Source organism: Dama dama, chromosome 3, assembly GCF_033118175.1.
Source record: "Dama dama isolate Ldn47 chromosome 3, ASM3311817v1, whole genome shotgun sequence".
Taxonomy (NCBI): Eukaryota; Metazoa; Chordata; class Mammalia; order Artiodactyla; family Cervidae; genus Dama; species Dama dama.
Window position 1 is genome coordinate 51,458,467 of NC_083683.1, and position 21,771 is coordinate 51,480,237.

At 37.2% G+C, this 21,771-nt stretch overlaps 1 protein-coding gene across 2 annotated transcripts in view; it reads left to right on the top strand.

The window, feature by feature from the left end:
* Positions 1 to 21,771, top strand: part of NELL2 (neural EGFL like 2) — a 361,767-nt gene that overhangs the window by 73,673 nt on the left and 266,323 nt on the right. For both annotated transcript variants that reach the window (XM_061129495.1, XM_061129499.1), the window contains exons 5-10: positions 8,052 to 8,225; positions 8,312 to 8,408; positions 11,309 to 11,381; positions 11,552 to 11,634; positions 13,122 to 13,250; positions 14,983 to 15,085. In XM_061129495.1, coding sequence (XP_060985478.1) covers positions 8,052 to 8,225; positions 8,312 to 8,408; positions 11,309 to 11,381; positions 11,552 to 11,634; positions 13,122 to 13,250; positions 14,983 to 15,085 — 659 coding nt within the window. The remainder of the gene's footprint in view (positions 1 to 8,051; positions 8,226 to 8,311; positions 8,409 to 11,308; positions 11,382 to 11,551; positions 11,635 to 13,121; positions 13,251 to 14,982; positions 15,086 to 21,771) is intronic.

The window sequence follows — 21,771 nt, forward strand, 5'->3', positions numbered from 1 at the left end:
ACTTTAATTTGTTTAAATGTAAATGTAACAAGGACTAGTATTTTTTTTTTTCTTGGTAACCTTTCCTTTCTTTTTTTTTTCCACTTGATTTTTTTAATGGAAAGATATTAGCTTTACAGAATTGTGTGGCATACATCGACAAGAATCAGCCATAGGTACACCCATGCCCTTCCCTCCGGAGCCTCCCCCCCATCTCCCTTCCCGTCCCACCCTTCTAGATTGTCACAGAGCCCCTGTCTGAGTTCCCTGAGTCACAGAGCAAATTCCCATTGGCTATCTATTTACATATGGTATTGTAAATTTTCATATTACTCTCTCCATACATCTCATGCTTTATTTCTTTGGTTCACTTGTGTTTCCCCAGGACCTAGAACACAGTCTAGGACAAATAGGCATTTAGAAAATATTTGTTGGATGAATAAATGAGCGAGTGGTGAATGAATATAACAAATCCCTTTGAAATGTGTATGCCATTTGAATCGGCAGTTTCATTTGTAATAACTGTGCAGGTTTACAAAGAAACATGTACTGAAATATTTTTTATTAAGAGTGAAAAGCTGGAAACTGTAATTGGAAATTGGATATTAAATAGATCATGGCATAGCTATACTATGAAATACCATGCTTTTATTAAACAGGATGTGACTTTATTGACTTGGAAAGATGTTCACAGTGTGGTTAAGTGACAAAGACTATGAAAGATACACACAAAAATATTAATATTGGTCATCTCTTGCCAGCAAAGACCATCAGAGATATTCATTTTCTTTGTGTTTTGTGTATTTTATAGATTTTTGTATAATTATAAACAATTATTTTATATCATAAAAGTTGTATACATATATAGAATCAGATTTTCAAATCTTTCACAAGTAACCATATTCTGTTTGGTCTTCCTATAAGACAGGAATGCTTAGCTTGGAGTCCACGAATGGACCTTGCTGCAGGATTGTGAACCCTTTGTAAAATCTGTAAGCCAAATTTTTGCACACTTGCATGTGTGCATTTTCAAATCATCAAAGGAGTCCATATTTCCCAGTTGATCTTCCTCAACCTTGCAACAGTGTGTTCCTGAGTTCATTCTCGATAAAGTAGGGAAGACTCATCTTTTTTGAGTTTGCCCCTTCTTTGAACCCTTTCTCTCCAGGATTTCACTAATTTCCACCAGCTTGGCCTCACTCACAACCAAGTGAATGGAGGGTTTTGAGAGGGCCTAGCATTCAGTCATTTTCATGTTACTCTCTCCATACATCCAGCAACCGTTCAACTCCTTGATTTTTGTAGACACCTGTGCTGTGTACTGAATACTCACTTATTATCAGTGCTTTATCATATCTATTTTTTCTCTATCCTTGTATAAGACCTTTCTCAAAGTGATTCTTACAAAATACACATGATGCCACAAAATTCTCCTCCCCTCCAGAATTATGGCTCAAAGTGTTGTTTCTTAGCATTTTTTTGTGTCATGCTCCTCTCATCATTAGTAGTAACAAATTACCTCCATTTCATGCTTGGCCATTTTCTCTTTTATTTTATTGTAAACTCAGTTATGTGGGGTATTAATATGGAGAGTTTTTTATTCAAGCCATCATGTTTGATGCCAGGGCTTCAATCATGAATCAATTCCATTTGCTACTGCACTTTCCCATGGTGATATAATTTTGGCTGCTAGCTATATTATTCATGAAGTAGCTTTGTTACCCTCACGGATCTAGCTACATTGCTCTTCTTGCAGCAGGGCTTTTATAGTAGTATTATTTTTAGTTTTGAAATGGCTAAACTTAATTTTATTATTGAGGATCTTCAAGCCTCAGTGTTATTTGGCCTTATTCATTGCCATATTCTCAGTATCCATAGTAAATATTTGCTGAAATAAATGAATGAATAAATCTTAGTTTAAAAACTATCTTTCCTTTGTTTTTCAATATAAGGAAGGTCTTTATTTTATAAAATGAAATGATCGGCCTTAGGAAGTGATGAATTATTGATCACCGGGTGAATTCAAACAAGTTGGATGACCCAAATGGGAATATCATAGATGAAATTCAGATACCGTTATTTGGCTAGATTCTCATTAAATTTTTCTGTCTGATATTCATATTTAAGTTAAATTCAGCCCTGAAAATTTCCTGATATTTAGATAACATGCATAAATATGTCATAGGAAATATAAATCATAATCATGACATATATGAAGTGCTCTTTCAGGAACTGTGTATATTAAATGCTTATACCTTATTTCATTTTCAAAATGACCATATAAAACCACAACTCTTATGACCCCTGTTTGATAGGGAAGGAAACTGAGGGTTGGAGATTTTTTACTTGTCCAGTTGTGAACTGTGGAGTGGAGACAGGATTTAGACTCTGAAGTCTTTGTTGCATTATACTGCCTTGCAGATGACCGAATACCATTAAAAGCCAAGAAAAATAGCATCGACATGGTTCTAATGAAGGATGTCAAAAGGTACACATTTTACTCCCAACTTTTCCATTTCACTCAGTATTTGAGGGAATCATTGGGAGAGGTGAGGTGAAACAGCCTTTTTCATTCTGATAAATGAACACAGCCGCCTAATTTAAAATAATTTTGGCTCTACCACTGGACTTCATGTATCATTTTTACTGGTTATACTATTTAAGTTAAATTTAGATGTTGTTGTTGGTTAGTCTCTAAGTTGCGTCCAAGTCTTTTGCAACCCAGTTGACTGCAGCCCACTGGCCTCCCCTCTCCATGGGATTTCCCAGGCAAGAATACTGGAGTGGGTTGCCATTTCCTACTCCAGGGGATCCTCCTGACACAGGGATCGAACCCGCACATCCTGCTCTGCAGGCAGATTCTTTACCACTGAGCTACTGGGGAAGTCCTTAGAGGCCCCCATAATACCAGTACTGTCAACTCAGTTTCTATGAGAGTGGATTCATCTTCTGTTTTTATCTGCAACTTATGCCTCCTGATTTCTGCATTTTTTTTTTCAATTAAAAATTGTATGCTTTCAAGCTGAATTTTATGTTGGAGAATTTTGTCTCAATAAAAATATTTTTTAAAAAGTATTCAGATTGCTTGTTATTCACAGAATTGGTTATAAAAGGCTGGACTTTATAAATGATGCCTAATTGGGACTATTGATAGATAATAAAAATAGTTGTCACTTACTGGGCTCTCTGTTTTTGATGCCACGCTTTATATGGATTATGCCACTGAATCGTTATTGTGCAGATGAGGGAACTGCGGCCGTGAGTGGTCAGGTCATGGGTAGTAGTGAGAGGTGAAGCTGGGTTTTCAGTTCCACATCCTGTGCACGTCAGGCCTTTGCAGTTGTACCATTCATGAACCACACTAATAATATAGTTGACGCTAGAAGTGCTTGTGGCTTTTCTTCAGGTAACTAATTTACAACTGAGTTGTAGCTTAATGAGATGATCTGATCATTTTTCTATTTAGGTTTTAATTTAAGGCAGCAAAAAAATTCTCATTTCATGTTGTGTGTAACCTCTTTGTCAGTTGAGACATGACCTTATTTTTATCCTTTAATCTTGAGTTATGAAGGAGGTTGTTAAAATGAATGATGTCCTGCCACTGTTGCCTATTTCTCCATAGCCTAATCTCAGTTTATATTTCTGCCATTGCAAAGAATATTTGATTAACAAGGGCATAAATTATTATAAAGGGTGAACTTTATTTCTGATTTTAGTTACCTCTCGAAATTATGAATGACAAATCAGGGAGACATGGTATGGTGAAATGTGACAAATTATCTTCTTAGAATTTAAAATGTGATTTTAATTTAAAGTAGTAAATGCTCACTAAATGTAAGAGAGAAAATAAAGCACAATACAAAGAAAGTTAAAAATCATACGCAATTCTAGCACTCAGTTGCTATTAAAAATGTTAATATATTTTATTCCAATTATGTATTTTCCCCATGCCACAGTTATAATGTACTAGTAGAAGTTCTTGCTTGTAAGGTGACTTTGGAGGTGGTGGGTAGGGAGGGCAGTTTACAGAACTGATGGGAAGCTGAGGCGCCAGAATTTGGAGCAGGCAATAAGCAAGGGTGCCCTGGCAGGCCAGCAAATAGGAAGCAAGGTGCAGAGTGACCTTAATATAGCAATTGGGATGCTGTGTCCTACTGGAATGCAGTGTCCTACTGCAGTGCGGGAGTCTCTCCTCCCTCTTCCTCACTGTGCTTCATCCAGACTCCCAGTCCCATGGAGGAGTGTCAGATTGCTAGAATGTGCCATAGGACTGTCTCTGGCTGTACCACAGGGGGGATTTGACCTTTACTTTTTTTTAAATTGATTTATTTTAATTGGGAGCTAAGTACTTTTTGAAGTGAAAAACAACCAATGTGTTTTATGTGTGCTGAGTAGTGTTCTCAGTGATTTCTTAAACTGACTCATCCCAGTCCTCATGGAAGTCCTTTGAGACAAGTGCAGTTAGTATCCTTGTTTTCTAGTTGAGTAACTAGACAAGGCACAGAGAGATGGAATAGCTTACTGTTGCCAGGAGGGCCACCAGGATGTGAACTGGAGGTCAGGCTTTAGGATTTGGGTGTTGAACCACACTGATCTGCTGAGGTGGTGGGAGTGGGGAGGAGGGCTTCCCACTTAGATGCCACCGAATGGAGGACAGGTGCAGTTTTGCAGATTAATAATATTTATTAAATACTCACCACATGCCAGACACACTTCTGTTTCATATCATTATTTATTTTTTCTTCACTATATTTTTTGTGTTTATTACATATCTATTTCATTAAAAAACTTGAGTGAATGATGCAGATAAAAATGTAAGTTTTGGTAAAATATTTAATTTCTTAAGGGTTGTTCTTGTTTGTGGAGCATAGTGTCAGCCTCTGTGCTATTAAGGATAATTTTAGTGCCTCAAGTTTAGGAATTCAATACAGGTGCCTGTAGTATCTAGAGGAGGAGACCAGACCAACAGCAGTGGTAGAGTTCTTGCCTCTATGTGGTAAAAGAACAGAAGGTATATAACAATAGGGCAATGTGTTTGCTAATTTTATTTTCTTTTAAAATGCAAACACCTACCTATCATTATAGAATTCACTAGTTGAGTTGATTAAAGAATGAATGCTTGTTTCCAAATAATAAGATAGAAAAGGACTCTCTGGTTTCTTCTGTATCAAAACCCAAACAAATTGGTGTTTTATTTATCCTTAATAATTTCTACACATATTTTATATACTTGAATACTTAATTTTTTATCTTAACATAGAATTTTACTATATATGTGTGTAAGTAAGTATTACATTACAGAAGAAGGAGAAACTTCAGGGTTATAAAAATATTTGAGCGATTCTTCACATCCTTTCCCCCCAAGTTGTACTCCCCTGAGGTAACTACTGTTAACATTTTGGCATATATCCTTCTTGATTTTTTTTTTTCTCCATACCCACACAGTTTTGTCAAACTAAATGAGATTCTATAGAGCTTTTATTAATATAATTAGTAATTAACTATGGCACTGTTCATGTCCGAATTTCATTCTTTCAGAGGGTGGTCTAATGTTCCAGGATATGGATTCCCCTATGAGTGTATGTTGTGGTTGTTCAGTCATCCAGTCATGCCCGACGCTTTGCAGCCGATGGATAGTTGGTATTTTATCGGATTTTTAGTTACAGTGACAGGACTCGCACATTTTTTCTTCTCTACTCTCACCAGCTTCTCTACTACTCTTTGGTTTCTTTTGCTAGTTTTTCCTCAAAATGTTAATGTGTCATTAACCTATTATAATTCCCTAGGTAATTCCAATGCCTTCATGGCTTTCAATATAGTTTATATGTTTATCACTCCCAATTCCTGTCTCCATATGAACCTGTCTTCATCTCAGACTTGTGGATCTAGCTGTCCTTCCTGCATGTCCTCTTGAATGTCCGTTCAGTTCAGTTCAGTCGCTCAGTCGTGTCCAACTCTTTGAGACCACATGTATTGCAGCAACCCAGGCCTCCCTGTCCATTGCCAACTCCCAGAGTTTACTCAAACTCATGTCCATCAAGTCGGTGATGCCTTCCAACCATCTCATCCTCTGTCATCCCCTTCTCTTCCTGCCCCCAATCCTCCCTGCATCAGGGTCTTTTCCAATGAGTCAACTCTTCGCACTGATGTTGAATGTCCATTAGGCACTTTTAACATAACATACATATGTTTAAAAGTTGATTCAGTTATCCTGTTCTTTCTTAATTTGAGAATGCCCTGATTTCTTCTTCATTTCTGAAAGATAATTTTGCTGGGTATATGATTCTAGGCTGATAGTTTTTTCTTTCTTCACATGAATAATATTTTGCCACTTCCTTCTGGCTTTCATTGTTTATTTTAGGGAATTCATGACCATTCTAATTTTTTTTTCTATACATAATTGTCAATTTTTTTCTCACTACTTTCAATGTTTTTTTCTTTATGTTTAGTTTTCAGAAGTTAAATTTGCACAGTTAAGTTTGCACAGATTCTTGAATCTGTGAGTTTATGTCTCTTACCAAATTTGGAGAATTTTCAGCCATCATTTCTTCAAGTACTTTTCAATTTCACCTTCTTTCTCCTCTTTTATGGACTCTGATTATAAAAACGTTAGATCTTTTGTTTTAGTCTCCCAGGTCTCTGAGACTGTTCCTTTCTTTTCAGTCATTTTCTCTCTACTGTTCAGATTGGATAGTTTTTGTTCTATCTTCTAGTTACCTGATTCTTTTTTGATCCCCTCCATTTTTGCTGTTTAGCCCATCTCTTGAGCTTTTTATTTCAGTTATTGTATTTTTTCAGTTTTAAAATCTTCTTTGGTTCTTTATTTTGTCCTTCTATTTCTTTGCTGAGGCTGCTTCTTTTTTTTTTTTTTTTTTCATTTGTTTCAAGTGTATTCAAATGTTTGTAGTTGCTCTTTTTAATCAATGCTTATTTAAAATCTTTATCAAAGCTTATTTAAAATCTTTATCAATTATTTTAACATCTCTATCACCTTGTGGTATTGATATCTATTGGTTGTCTTTTTTCATTATATTTGAGATCTTTCTGAATCTTGGTATGACATTGATTTTTGATTGAAGCCTGGATATTTCTGTATCATATTTCCAAACTTGGATTGAAACCTGGTTATTTTTGTATAATGTTCTGAGGCTTGGATCTCATTTAAGCTCCATATTTTATCAGGTTTTTCTGACACTGCTCTGGCAGAGGCTGAGTGGGTGTCATCTTGTTACTTCCAGGTGGAACTAGAAATCCAAGTTCCCTACTTGCCTTCTGTTGACAGTTGAGGCAGAACTTTTATTATTTCTGGATGGGGGAGTGGAATCTCCAACTCTCCCCATGGTCTCTACCAGACACTGTGGTAAGGATGCTGTCATCACTGCTGGGTGATGGTGAAAGTTCTGACTCCCACCAGGCCTCCTCTGAGAGGGCAGTATGCTTTGTTACTAGGGATGGAACATGGTCTCCACTGATGCCATGGTTCATCTCATTAACCTTGGCTGATAGGGTTTAAATTCTTGGCTCTCCTTGGCTTCTGCTGACACCACTCTGGCAGAGGTGTTGCTCGTGTGATTCCTACCTCAAAAGACTGGAATTCTAGCACTTCTCCTTTGCTGATTTGTTTGGGGATAGAATCACAGCTTTTCCTGTGATGCTTGGCTGGAGTAGAGTGATTGTTCTCTAAAAATGTTCCTCTTTACAGGCTTCTCCTTTTTTGGTATTTTAGCTAACAAGAGTAGGCTTTTGGGAGGAATTGTTTTGTCCACATCCATTGGTATTTTCAAGTTACTGATTTCTTCAGTTCCAAGACTGAGATCTATGAGGCAAAAAGAATACCCAGTACACTGACTACTCTGTTGTTACTTGGGCCCTGAGTTCCCTAGTGTTTGTTTTTTTTTTTTTTTCCATCTCTCAGATTCTTCTTATTGCATGTTTTATGATATACTGTTTAGTTGTACTTACTGGGAGGAATAGGAAAAGTATCTCTATCCCATCTTTTTGGAGACAGAAGTCATGTCCATCTTTTTTGAACTTTGTTTTCAATGGGCCCCATGTGATTCTTCTCTGTGCAGGTACCTGGAACTGGAAAGCAGCGGCCATCGGAATGAAGTCAGACTTCACTACCGCTCCGGCAGCCACCACCCTCACACGGAAGTGTTTCCTTACATTTTGGCTGATGATAAGTGGCACAAGCTCTCCTTGGCCATCAGTGCCTCCCACTTGATTTTACATGTCGACTGTAATAAGTAAGTGAAGTGTTCTCAGTTCAGGAAACGGAAGAGTCTAAGAAGTGACAGTTAATACATATTACTTATCTGATTTTTTTTTGTAGAATATATGAAAGAGTTGTGGAAAAGCCTTCCACGGACTTGCCCCTGGGCACTTCATTTTGGCTGGGACAGAGAAATAATGCACATGGATATTTTAAGGTATATTTTGACTAATATAAAAATGTAAATACAAATGCTTTCTAATGAGCTTCTAATGAGTTTTGCATCTTATGGTGTAAGCAAAATAAATAGATTTGTATAGTTTTTTTCCTATTGGTGTCTATTTCTGTTTTATTTTTTTAACACTGATGTTTTATTTAGCTCTCTTCTCTTTTATTTTTTTTCTTAATGAATTTGATCTTTAGATATGACAGATGATCAGTCTCTCAAGGCTCAATCAGGGCAGTTAACATATTCTTGAAATTAGGCATTCAAAGTAATAAAAATCTAAAATGTTTATATACAAATAAACTCTCCAATTTTGAAATATAACCTTTGATGATACTTTTACAGGGATGTTAATAATAGAGGTTTAAAACTTTTCAATATTCATTATTCATAGTCTCCTTGTACTTCTGAAAATGAGAAAGGAGTACATATATTAATATGTGCACAAATCTATCAAAGCTAGAAAGCAGTTATAATTGATATCTTTTTCTTGTTGTCTATTTAGAGATATACTCCATAGAATTGCATCACAGCAGCTAATGGACATCCCATTTAACTCTGTATTTTATGGATGAGGAAATAAGGTTCAGAAAATTGCTTGACTACCAGCTCATAGTGTCGTCATTTTCCTCCAGTGATTCTGACGCTACCTATCATACAGAAGTTATTTATTAGAAGATGATAAGTGATGTGTCTAACTTATGGATTCCTAGGTAGAGAAGGTACAAGTAGTTTGAAAATTGTGTTCTAAGAAAGATTTGTAAACCTCAAAAGATGTTTTCATTTACTTTATTAAAGAATATTTTTTTTTGCTGACAGTGCAAGAGACTTTACTGAGAAGAGTTGCCCTGGCAGAGAGCATGAGCATAAGGGAATCCACATGGCTCATAGTTTTGGGTTTTATGGTGATGGGATTAGTTTCTTGGTTGTCTCTGGCCAATCATTCTGACTCAGGGTCTTTCCTGGTGACACATGCGTTACTTAACCAAGATGGATTCCAGTGAGGAGGTGGGACATGTGGTGTCTCCTTTTGACCTTTCCTGACTTCTGTGGTAGTCCAGTGTTAAGAATCCATCTTCCAGTGCAGGGGACGTAGGGTGCCATCCCTCGTCATGGAACGGAGATCCCATACACTGTCGGGCAGCTAAGCCGAGCACCACAACTAGAGAGAAGCCCAAACGCAGCAACCAGGACCCAAAGCAGCAAAATAAATAAATAAATACCTTTTTTTTAAAAAAGCAGGTGTTTTTAAAACTTACTTAAACTGTTATCTGGAAACCGGGTGCTTTGAATATGTTATTTCATTGAATCTTAGTCTTGTTGCAGGGCCTTTTAAAAAAAATCTCTTTTACACATGCATAAAGCTGTTCAGAGAGGTTAAGTAACTTGTCCAAAAGCAGTCATGGGGACTTGATCCCGTGTTTGCAAATCTTGAAAAATCAGTGCTCTTTTCCCACGTGGTGTGCTAAGTCACTCAGTCGTGTCCAACTCTTTGCAACCCTCTGGACTGTGTGTGGCCCACCAGCTTCCTCTATCCAAGGGATTCTCCAGGCAAGAATACTGGAGTGGGTTGCCATTTCCTTCTCCACTTTTTCCACATATAAAGGATAGCAAATTTGTGCTACAGGTATCAAGTTTCCCTTCTATTTAATCATGGCAGTCTTTCCCCTGGAGCCCAATGTGGCCTCAGAAACCTTCTCACACATCAGTTATGTGTAATTCTCTAGAGTTGGGCATTCCACCAACCATGGTAGCAATTGCTTTCCAACCATGGTAGCCTTGCTTTCATTTTGATGATTTCGGATGATAGGAGATTGTTATATACAGGTTGCTTCCCTAATCCAAACCCCAAACAAACAATAGATACAACAGTTGCTATGCAGTATACTTAAATATTTATAATTTAAACTGACACTCTTTTTGTACCATGCTATTAATCTGATTAAATATGTAGAAGATACATAGGCAAGGATTTGACTGGTAAATCTTTGCAGGTACATCAAAATTGTCTTAATAATATATTGGTACTATGATCTTGGTCACCTCTGTCATTAAACATTCTGTTTGCATTTTTCAAAGGGAGAAAGTGAAATATTAGTTAAAATATATAAAGATGATGAAGGAAGAAAATGGAATGATGAATGAAAGGGACGTATAGAGTGTCTGATGAGGTCGATACCTTTTGGCTGTTGCTTTGAGAATCTTGTGAACTGGAAGCTGATTATATCTTAATGAGGAAGGATGAATGTAAATTTCACATATAAACATGTGATGTGAACTTCTGTGTAAAATATGTAATTTCAAGTTGGCATTTTAAAAAATTTCATGCTAAACTTTCTGTATTCCCAAGGACTCATTACTCAGTCTTGCTGTAGCTGTTTAATAAACGTCTTGTCCTTTTTAAATTGAAGAATTCACTTTAGAAGAACCAACCGAGAAATGAGAAATACTCAAATAAGTATTGTTCTTGTGACTTAGCTTTTCTCTTTTCTTCTTGATGATTGTAGTTAACTCAAAATTGATATCAGTTTTACTGTTGCTGAAACCTGAAGTGATTTTCAGGTTGATTTTTAAAGGTCATTTTCTAGCATTTCTTCAGGCTAACTAAAAATAGCTTCCCCAAACACATGACTATTGCCTCTTAATTATATCTTGACATTTAATCTTAAGGGTTTAAAAATATTATCAATAAGAAAGTACATGGGCAATCATCTATTTTGCCTGATGTTTTTCTTTCCCTTTGGTTTGAAGTCAAAGCCATGTATTCAAAATATTTTTTTCAGGGACTTCGGTGAGTCTGTCCTGTAATGTTTCCCTTCATGAACTTGACTGTTGAACATAATTTGGGTAGATGAAAGTAATACATCTTTTTCAAAATTTTTCACACACAGGGCATAATGCAAGATGTGCAATTACTTGTCATGCCCCAAGGATTTATTGCTCAGTGCCCAGATCTCAATCGCAGTAAGTCCATTAGTTCTCTCACTATGTAATGAAAAGTGTGCTTCTTGCTTAATTTTGTCCAAAATGTCAGTTTGCAATTGGAGTTCTCATGTATTAGTTGTCAGCATAGACTTAACCAGATTGAACTCCTTATAAATATAACTTGACTGATGCGGTGTTTGTGATTCTAGCCTGTCCAACGTGCAATGACTTTCACGGACTCGTGCAGAAAATCATGGAACTGCAGGACATTTTAGCCAAAACATCAGCCAAGGTAAAAGCTCCTTAGAAATAGAGTGTGGGGGAGTGGAGCTCAGATCCTTGAGGTTTCCTACAGTTTCTTTTATAACCACAGTTGTTCACCTTTGAGATTTTTCTTATCCCCTGAACTGAATCAAAATTCCTGCTCAAAGAAGGGGCTTATAAATATTCAAACCCAAGCCATCTGTATAACAAATGACTCAGTAAATCAAGAATGAGGCAGATTACTTGGTTTTTACACTGCTTACTACAATAGGATTTATTGTTTAATTTAGTTTTTATTATTATTTAGGTTTTTTTTTGCAAGGAAGGAGGCAAGAGGACATTGTAAAGAATATGGACCTTAGAATTATGTCAGGGAAATGGTCCCACAAAAGCTTTCTACCATTGTGTTACCATTGTAGAATCACTGGCTGTCTTAACCATGTGTCAAATTTACCTGTAGTTTCACCAGGCTGCTGTCATGTTGCATAGCAGATACTGATGACCCAGAAGTTATATTGTATATGGATGATTTGTTGCTGACAAATGTAAAGTCTAAAATTTACGTTTGCACTTGAGCAAACATAGCCATGAAATTAAACATTTTTAAAAATGGAAAATGCTTCTCTGTATTGTGTATGATGTGATTTTGACTTAGACTTCTTTTCTGTTTTATCATAAGTCATATAGCATATTTTGCTCTGCTCCCCCACGCCCCACACACAGAGTGAAGTGAAAGTCACTCAGTCGTATCCGACTCTTTGCGACCCCATGGACTATACAGTCCATGGAATTCTCCAGGCCAGAATACTGGAGTGGGCTGCCTTTCCCTTCTCCAGGGGATCTTCCCAACCCAGGGATTGAAGCCAGGTCTCCCGCATTGCGGGAGGATTATTTACCAGCTGAGCCACAAGGGAAGCCTCCCCCCCACCCCACTCCACCACACGCACAAAGGCAGGAGGCAAATTTACTACAAGAAGAGGAGAAAAATCCTTTCTTTTAAATTAAAGGCTTAAGTCATTTGCAACAACATGGGTGAACCTAGAGATTATCATACTAAGCGAAGTAAGTCAGAAAGAGAAAGACAAATACCATATGATTTCACTTATATGTGGAACCTAAAATATGACAGAAATGAACTTATCTATGAAACAGAAAAAGACTTACAGAAATTGAGAACAGACTTGTGGCTGCCAAGGCAGAGGTGGGTGAGGGAGGCATGGATTGGGAGTTTGGGATTAGCAGATGTAAACTACTATATAAGATACAGAATGGATAAACAATAAGGTCCTACTGTATGGCGCAGGGAACTATATTCAATATCCTGTCATAAACCATAATGGAAACAAATATGAAAAAATAAATTAAAGCCTTAAGTATATTTATAATAGATAGTTGATGAGCATAGCCATCGTTAGTGCTATTCACCCAAAAAGCAGTCAGATGCCTGTTGGAGTGTTTTGCCTTTCTGCGTCGCTGGAATGCTGAACAATACAAACCCCTTCCTTTGTACCACAGCTGTCTCGAGCCGAGCAGCGAATGAATAGATTGGACCAGTGCTACTGTGAAAGGACTTGCACCATGAAGGGAACCACCTACCGAGAATTCGAGTCGTGGACAGACGGCTGTAAGAACTGCACATGCCTGGTATGGCTTCTGCTGGAGTTCAGACTAATAGAACTCAGATGCCCCTACTCTTTAAAAATGCATTAAACCAATGTCATCATGAAAATTTCAAGACCCATTTCCTCAAAACACAACACTAAAGAGCCAGCAAACCCAGTCAAATCTAAAGAACCGTGTATTGCATTATTAAAGACACTTTCTAGCTTATAAAGATTATTGTGGTTTAAGAATGCTATAAAGTTTTAAGTTTATTGTCCACATGTGAAGTTAATGATTTAAATTGGGTCAGTAAAAGGATTCCCAGAGGATTCTATCCTGTTATCCTTAACTTTTCCAGGGATTTTCCCCTCATGTTTTTATTAATGCATTTTGATAAAACTAAATGAAATGCAACAGGAAATACTGTGACCAGATTTGACTGTATAAATAAATAATGGAGTCTAAATAAGCTTTAAAAATTTACTAATACAGTGGAATATAAACTATAAAGTTTAAATAAATATGATTTCTTGAATTGTTCACTAATTAGGTAGAATGGTTAGAAAGTCTAGTTGCTCAGTTGTGTCTGACTCTTTGCAACCCCATGGACTGTAGCCTACCAGGCTCCTCCATCCATGGGATTTTCCAGGCAAGAGTACTGAAGTGCATTGCCATTTCCTTCTCCAAAGGATCTTCCCAACCCAGGGATCAAACCCAGGTCTCCCACATTGTAGGCAGACACTACCCTCTGAGCCACCAGGGAAGTCCCAAGGTGGAAGGTAGAATGGTTAGTGTGTTATTATTTCAAACATAGAAGTTCATTTTCAAAGAAAAGTTCAAAATGAGTTTGGTTTTGAACTTTTAAACTCCACATGGACTATTTGTGAGAACTGGTTGGCTGTAAAGAAGTCAGATGTCTAAAACATTTTTTCCCAAGTTCATCTAGTTTACTCAAAAGTGGGACATCATGATGTTAAGAAGGTCAAAGTTAGTGGTGAAATAATGGTCCATGTGCGTGTGTGTGTGCAGGCTTTGTCTGATTTCTATTTAGAAATGTATTCCTACCAAAATTACATTTCACAAATAGAGTAAAACCTTCACAACTTGTAAAATGGGTGCCAAAAATCAAATTGAGTAAGATACAAGATGTAGTGTGGTGAAGTCATAGTCATTTTTGGGGAAAAGACTAGAAAAGCAACTAAACTACCTGGGTGTTCTGGGTGACCTTCAGGAATCAAATTCCCTGAGGTACCCTTTAGGTTGGTACCTCTTATGATGATCGTCAGTGTCCATTCACAGTGGTGGTGTGTTTGGGCTCAAATATCCCTGGGAGGATTTTTGCATCCTGAAACTGGGTCTCCAGCATGGCAGCTGCTATTCCAGAAATATTGTTTGTTGATGCTTATTTTGTGAGTCATCTGGGGAGACATGAGTACCCCAAGCTGGCTCTCAGCCTGCTGTTTCCCTGCCGCTGGTGTCCTTCCTTCAACCCCTGTCCTCATCGCCTCACAGTAGGAGGTGAGACCTCTAGCTTAGTTGCTGAGCAGAAGATAGGGTCAACCACCACCTGTGTGATGACCCAACTTGTGTTACTGTGGGGCTCTGTATATGGATTTTACTGTAATTTTACTGTAAAATTATGGTTTTACCAAAGAGAATAGTGATATTTATGACATTTTACGTGAAGAATTTGAAATTTAAGAAACAACTTAAAAATACTTGAAAACTACCAACTGCAACTTGGAAATTCTTTAAAATACTGTTTTCTTCTCAGAATGGAACCATCCAGTGTGAAACTCTGATTTGCCCAAATCCTGACTGCCCCCTCAAGTCAGCTCTCGCATACGTGGATGGCAAGTGCTGTAAGGAATGCAAATGTAAGCATAACTTTTATGGTGAATACTTTCTTGGCAAAACTAAAGCTTTGTATTAATAAATATTCACCCATCATTGGTTTAATCTGGGTAAGCTAAATAGCTTTTAGAAATGATGAAAATAGGAAGAATCCCTTCTGTATTTTGGTTGGGCAGTTCTTTTCCACTTAAAAATGTTGTACTTGTATTCTAGCAAGAAAATTTTTCTTTGAGGAATCTATTCTGTTTAGTGACATTAGTAGCAAAGATATGTAATCAACTTAGTAGATGACATTTCTCTAATTAACAGTGCTTGATACAAATACCTCCCAACTAGGTTAAGAATAGTCCACACTCAGCCAAGGTAACCAAGAAAATCCATGATACAAATGACCTATACAAAACTCGCTATCAGTCCAAGCCACAGAAGTGCACATTGTTATAGAATAGTCCAGTGTGGACGGCCATGGTCTTAATTCACAAAAAGATGCTCATGCCACTGAATGAAGAAGCTGTCTGACTTTTAGCATCTGTTGTATCCAGTTCCCTTTTGATGTCTGAAAATGCTCTTTGAATCCATAGCTATCATTAAATGGATTCTATGCAATTTATTTAATAACAGAAAATATTGCATCTGTTTTATTTATACTTTAACAGTTGCCTCAAGTCCTTGTTAAAAGTAACAGTTGAAACTTAGCCTTTTTTAAAAAGCCAAGAAATAGTATCATATGAAACCTGGGTTGTCATAAAATTTGTAGAATATATAGGGGTATGTAGAGTTAGTGTTAGTCAGTCAATTGTGTCTGACTCTCTGTGACCTATGGACTGTAGCCTGCCAAACTCCTCTGTCCATGGAATTCTCCAGCCAGTAATACTGCCATTCCCTTCTCCATGGGATCTTCCCAACCCAGGGATCGAACCTGGGTCTCCTACATTGCAGGTGGATTCTTTACTGTCTGAGCCATCGGGAAAGCTCAGATAAGGCTACATGAGTGCCGTCTAATCTTACACATGTGTGTACACACAAGACAGAAAGAGAGGAAGAGTAAGGAAGAGGGAAGAAGAGGGGAGAAAAGTAGGAGCTACTTTTTCCAGGGCTTTTTATGCTTACCTTGCTCTGCTGACATTGCCGTACCTCACTCTTCCCTACGTAGGGTGCTCCTTCTGGTGAGAGTGACAAGTTATTAGAGAAAAATCAGGAAGTCACTTCATAGTTCACTGATTTAATTCCCCCAGGAGCTTATTTATATTTAATTTTGTTAAACTTTACTTTGAACCAATCCATTTCATCAGAGTGTATTAACCTCGTCATCTAGTGTATTAACCTAGTGTATGAACCAGGAAGGGTTATATATGTGTCACTAGCTAATTTCCCTGGTGAGGGGTAATCTGAGTTCTTCCTTGAAGTTGTATTAATAATGAAAAGCTTGTACCAACATTCTGCAGTTTTCTTTGTAGATGCTTGGAGGTAGAAAGAAGAGGGGTCCTCTATAGGACTTTATATTGGTAACATGACAGTAGCAGGAATCAGTTTTTGCTTTTCTTTCTTTTCTCTTTTCCACTGATACTTCTATATTGTTACCTGTGAGTGTGATAGATTTGCATTAAGTGATATTGATTTTATTAGAAACAGGCTGATTGAAATAATGAACCATCATGATAGATAAATTAGTCAGAAGTTGTAAATTTTAGTTCTGATTTTACCACTTGTCTCTGTTACCAACAAAAAGCTGCCTATTAAATCAGACTATGCTTGAAATCTTCTTCAAAATAATGTAATTAGATAGACTTAATGAAATGGTAAAATATTTTTAAATTCATTAATGCAAAGTGCTTCTGGCAGACTTTGGTGTTAGTGATTGGAAATCAGTTGGATTTCCTATATAAAATAGTGAAAGCTGCAAATGAGTGACCAGTGAGAGGACCACAGTGTCACTAGAATTTGAGTCTTTCATTTCATACTGCTGAAAAATAATGACTAAGTGACTGTCTTTTTGGTCATGTTCAGTAATATGAGTGCCATGGAATATAGAGAATTTGTGTCCCAATATTGAGCTGGCATGCTATTTTTAGTAAATACCCATAGAGTTTTTTCCTAAGAGAAATAAGTATTTAGGTAATATGGTAAATATTAGAGATAATTTGGGATTGTGTCTCCACATGCACAAATTTTTTCATTTAGAAAATAGAAATACATAACTTCCTATTGAGTAAATTTATACATGATATAATTTATCCTTTAAAAAGTGTACAATTCAGTATATTTTAGTATGTCTATAAGGTTGTTCAACCATCACCACTACCTAATTCCAGAACATTTTCATTGTTCCAGGAAGATACCCTCTAACCATTAAGAATCGTTCTGTCCTTCCCTCTTCTGCCACTCCCTGGCAACCACTAATCTACTTTCTGTTCTTATTCTGGGTATTTCATATGAATGGAATTAAACAATATCCACATGCATGAATTTAAAAACAGTCACTAAAACATTTCTGGAAATGTTCTCCTGAAAAGTTTTGCAAAAAAAATATTCTATAAAGGATAAATAATATTTAAAATAAATTTAATAATAGTTAGATGACTTGTTTACATAGTTCAGATTTTCATATGTGCTAAAAGTAGGAGAAGCCAATGGTTAGGTGGATCTACGATGTTCTCTGTGTGTATGTTTTACTGTTATATATGAGGGGAACAGTATCATTTTCCTATACTAATTTCCCCAGTAGAATCAATGTTATAATTTATGAGAACTTAATTTCAGTGGAATACGAATTCTATGTGTTTTACTTTTTAGAACACAACCATAGCCTTCCTCTTTCACAGTGCACTCAATAAATCTTTAAAACTCTTTTGCTCAAGAGCCTCTTTAATGACATAGAATTCACAAAATACATTCTTCAGTGAGAACAGTTTAAAGAGATGAATCATTTATTGTTTCTAAAGCCTTTGGAAGGTAAAACATGTAGCCTAACACTGAATGTTAGTCTGCCAAGACTGAAACGAACACCACCAGTACATGTGGCCAGTCATTTTCGGTGTTCTTTATTTAATGCTTTTGGCCTTGCTTCACCAAAGTTGTTTGTGCAACACTGGGCAGCCCTGTTTTGTAGCCTGCTCTATATGTTTCCTCTGTAACTTCAGCTCTAGCCCTTTATCCAAATAGAAATTCTGTTGAATAGTAGGAAGGTTGTTATTTTGGGAGAGAAGTCAGAGAGAACCAAGCCTGTCACAGATCCTTATTTGAATCTACATAAGCAAAGTGTTGGAAGGAGGGGCTTAACTTTTATGCCCCTACAACTATGATGGAGCACCTACCATGGTGGAGTTAGGATGAAATCCAAAGACAGGACTGCATCAATGCCAAGCCATTAACATGTTACTAATCACAACTATAACAAAGTCATATCTCTTCCTCAGGTTAGAAGGCACGTCCTTTCCTCCCCAGTCGATCTTTATAACAACTGTATAAAGTAGGCATTATCTCCATCTTCCTAATTAGCAGGATTACATGACTTGTCCAAGAAGACACTTCTAGTTAGATGTTCCAGAGAAATTCTGTCTGAAAGTGCCATGCTTTGCCAGCCTACTTCCCTCTTTAAAAGCATCCTCTCTAATTAATCTCCGTGATCTACCTTCATCGACTGGTAACTGAGCTTACCATACAAAGGCCATTAGGGTCCTGGCTAAGTCTAGGTGAAGTTACAAAGTAAGCAGAGTTTGCCTTTGGCCACTTATCTTCTCCCCTTTCAGCCACCACCACCATACTGTTTATTCCAGTCACAGGCTCTCAACTAGTCAATAGTAAGATTGACACAAATTCAAGGAAGCTCTAGAAAATATAACTGTACATTTGTACAGTAAATGTAACTGTGTATATTAGTAAACATTTTGGGTGACATTAAATTTAAAATAGGATGAGGTCAAACTAATTACAAGTACATAAAATCTTAACCCACTTAAAAAATTATCAGAAAATAATCCATTACAATCCTAGGAAATAGAAAGCTACTAAAATCACTGAACTTAGAAAAAAATTTAAACTATTCTGTGCATTCATTTATTTTATTTCAGTGGACTGTAGATTCAAGTTTGAATACAGAGTACTGCTTCACAGCAAAGTGATTCATGAACACAGAGAAGCAGAAGCAAATGAGAACTAACATTGTAATGTCTTTTGCAGAAAAGGCTATGTTTTAATAAACAACAATTGGGAAGGCAGATTTCCTCTCCATTTCTAGAAAGGCAACAAATACAGGAAATGTGAATGTGACCATCAAAATTGGTTGGTGCTTGCTTGTAGCCATAGTTATTTTAATTGGTTTTTTCTCAGATGACATATCTATATGAATAAATTATAATAATTGTTTTGGTTGAATAAAATCAGAGTTGAATACATAATCAGTTCAGTTCAGTCACTCAGTCACGTCTGACTCTTTATGACCACATGGACTGCAGCACACCAGGCCTCCCTGTCCATCACCAACCCCCGGAACTTACAAAAACTCATGTACATCGAGTCGATGATGCCATCCAACCATCTCATGCTCTGTTGTCCCCTTCTCCTCCTGCCCTCAATCTTTCCAAGCATCAGGGTCTTTTCCAATGAGTCAGTTCTTTGCATCAGGTGGCCCAAGTATTGGAGCTTCCACTTCAACATCAGTCCTTCCAATGAGTATTCAGGACTGATTTCCTTTAGGATTGACTGGTTGGGTCTCCTTGCAGTCCAAGGGACTCTCAAGAGTCTTCTCCAACACCACAGTTCAAAAGCATCAATTCTTCCGCGCTCAGCTTTCTTTCTCACATCCATACATGACTACTGGAAAAACCATAGCTTTGACTAGATGGACCTTTGTTGGTAACGTAATGTCTCTGCTTTTTAATATGCTGTCTATGTAAGTCATACCTTTTCTTCCAAGGAGCAAGCATTTTTTAATAACATGGCTGCAGTCACCATCTGCAGTGATTTTGGAGCCCAAGAAAATAAAGTCTCTCACTGTTTCCATGGTTACCTCATCTATTTGCCATGAAGTGATGGGACCAGATGCCATGATCTTAGTTTTTTGAATGTTGAGTTTGAAGCCAACTTCTTCATTCTCTTCTTTCACTTTCATCAAGAGGCTCTTTAGTTCTTCTTCACTTTCTGCCATAAGGGTGGTATCTGCATATCTGAGGTTATTGATATTTCTCCCGGCAGTCTTGATTCCAACCTGTGCTTCATCCAACCTGGCATTTCTCATGATGTACTCTGCATATAAGTTAAATAAGCAGGGTGCCAATATACAGCCTTGACATACTCCTTTCCCAGTTTGGAACCAGTCTGTTTTTCTATGTCCAGTTCTAATTGTTGCTTCTTGACCTGCATACAGATTTCTCAGGAAGCAAGTCAGGTGGTCTGGTGTTTCCATCTCTTTGAAGAATTTTCCACGGTTTGTTGTGATCCATACAGTGTTCTGTGTTGATTAGACATCGTACAGTTTTCAACTTAAAACACTGTCAGTTTAGGTAAAATGGACTTACCATTCCTATTGAGTGGTTAAGCATGTGGCTTATAGAGTTAGATTTTCTGGGTTTGAGTTCTGGCTCTCCTGCTTATTAGCTTATTAGCTGTGCAGCTTTGGCCAAGTTACTTTACCTCTCCCTGTCTCAGTTTCCTCATTTGTGATGTTATATCTAAGGGTTGGTGCAAGGACTGAATGAATTGTAAAGTGCTTAGAACAATGGCTCAGACGGTAAAGCGTCTGCCTACAATGCGGGAGACCCAGGTTTGATCCCTGGGTCGGGAAGATCCCCTGGAGAAGGAAATGGCAACTCACTCCAGTTTTCTTGCCTGGAAAATCCCATGGACTGAGGATCCTGGTAGGCTACAGTCCATGGGGTCGCAAAGAGTCGGATACGACTGAGCGACTTCACTTCACTTCACTTGGAACAATGTTAGCTATTATTCCTGTTTTTATGAAAAGAATCATTTATATTTTTATTTATATTTTTATTCAATCTAGTGAAACTATCTCATTCGGTTATAGATCTTAAAACTGCCCAGGACCTAGAGATCTTCAGAACTGCAGTTTGCTTTTGTTGAGGTAAATAGGGGCAATGTAAAACATGAACAATGAAGTTAGGGAGGTTAAATGACTTTTCTGAGATCAATTATTTTGTAACGCAAGGTTATTTTTTTCCCCAAATTCTGTTCTAACATACAGTACTACTATCTTCAAGACCATTCCTCCCTCAGTATTTTGGGTGGGCCTTGATCAGGGTTGACACTTGGAACCAATGCATTATGTTTTTTGGTATTTGGCTTTTATTTAAACTCACGTTTGTAAGATGCATCCATATTTTTTTGCATGTAGATGTTGATTTTTCATGTTTATTGCTGTGTGTGTTCCATTTGTGTTAATATATCACAGTCCAATCTATTATTGAAGAGTGAGTCAGGTGGTTTCCAGTTTCTGACTCTATAAATGTCCTTCTGTAAACGTGATGCACATGTTTTTGGTGTCATGCGTGCCGGATGGATATATACCTTAGAATTGTTTGGGAACGCAGTAAAGCCGTTTTATTTTACAACAAAACTGTTTGACCCTTTGGCAAAATTGTTTTGCCAGTTTCCCAAAGTGACCTTTCCAGTTTGCGCTTCCATTGACAATGTATAAACATTGCATTTGCTCCACAATCTCACCCATACTTGACATTCTTGGTCTTTTTAATTT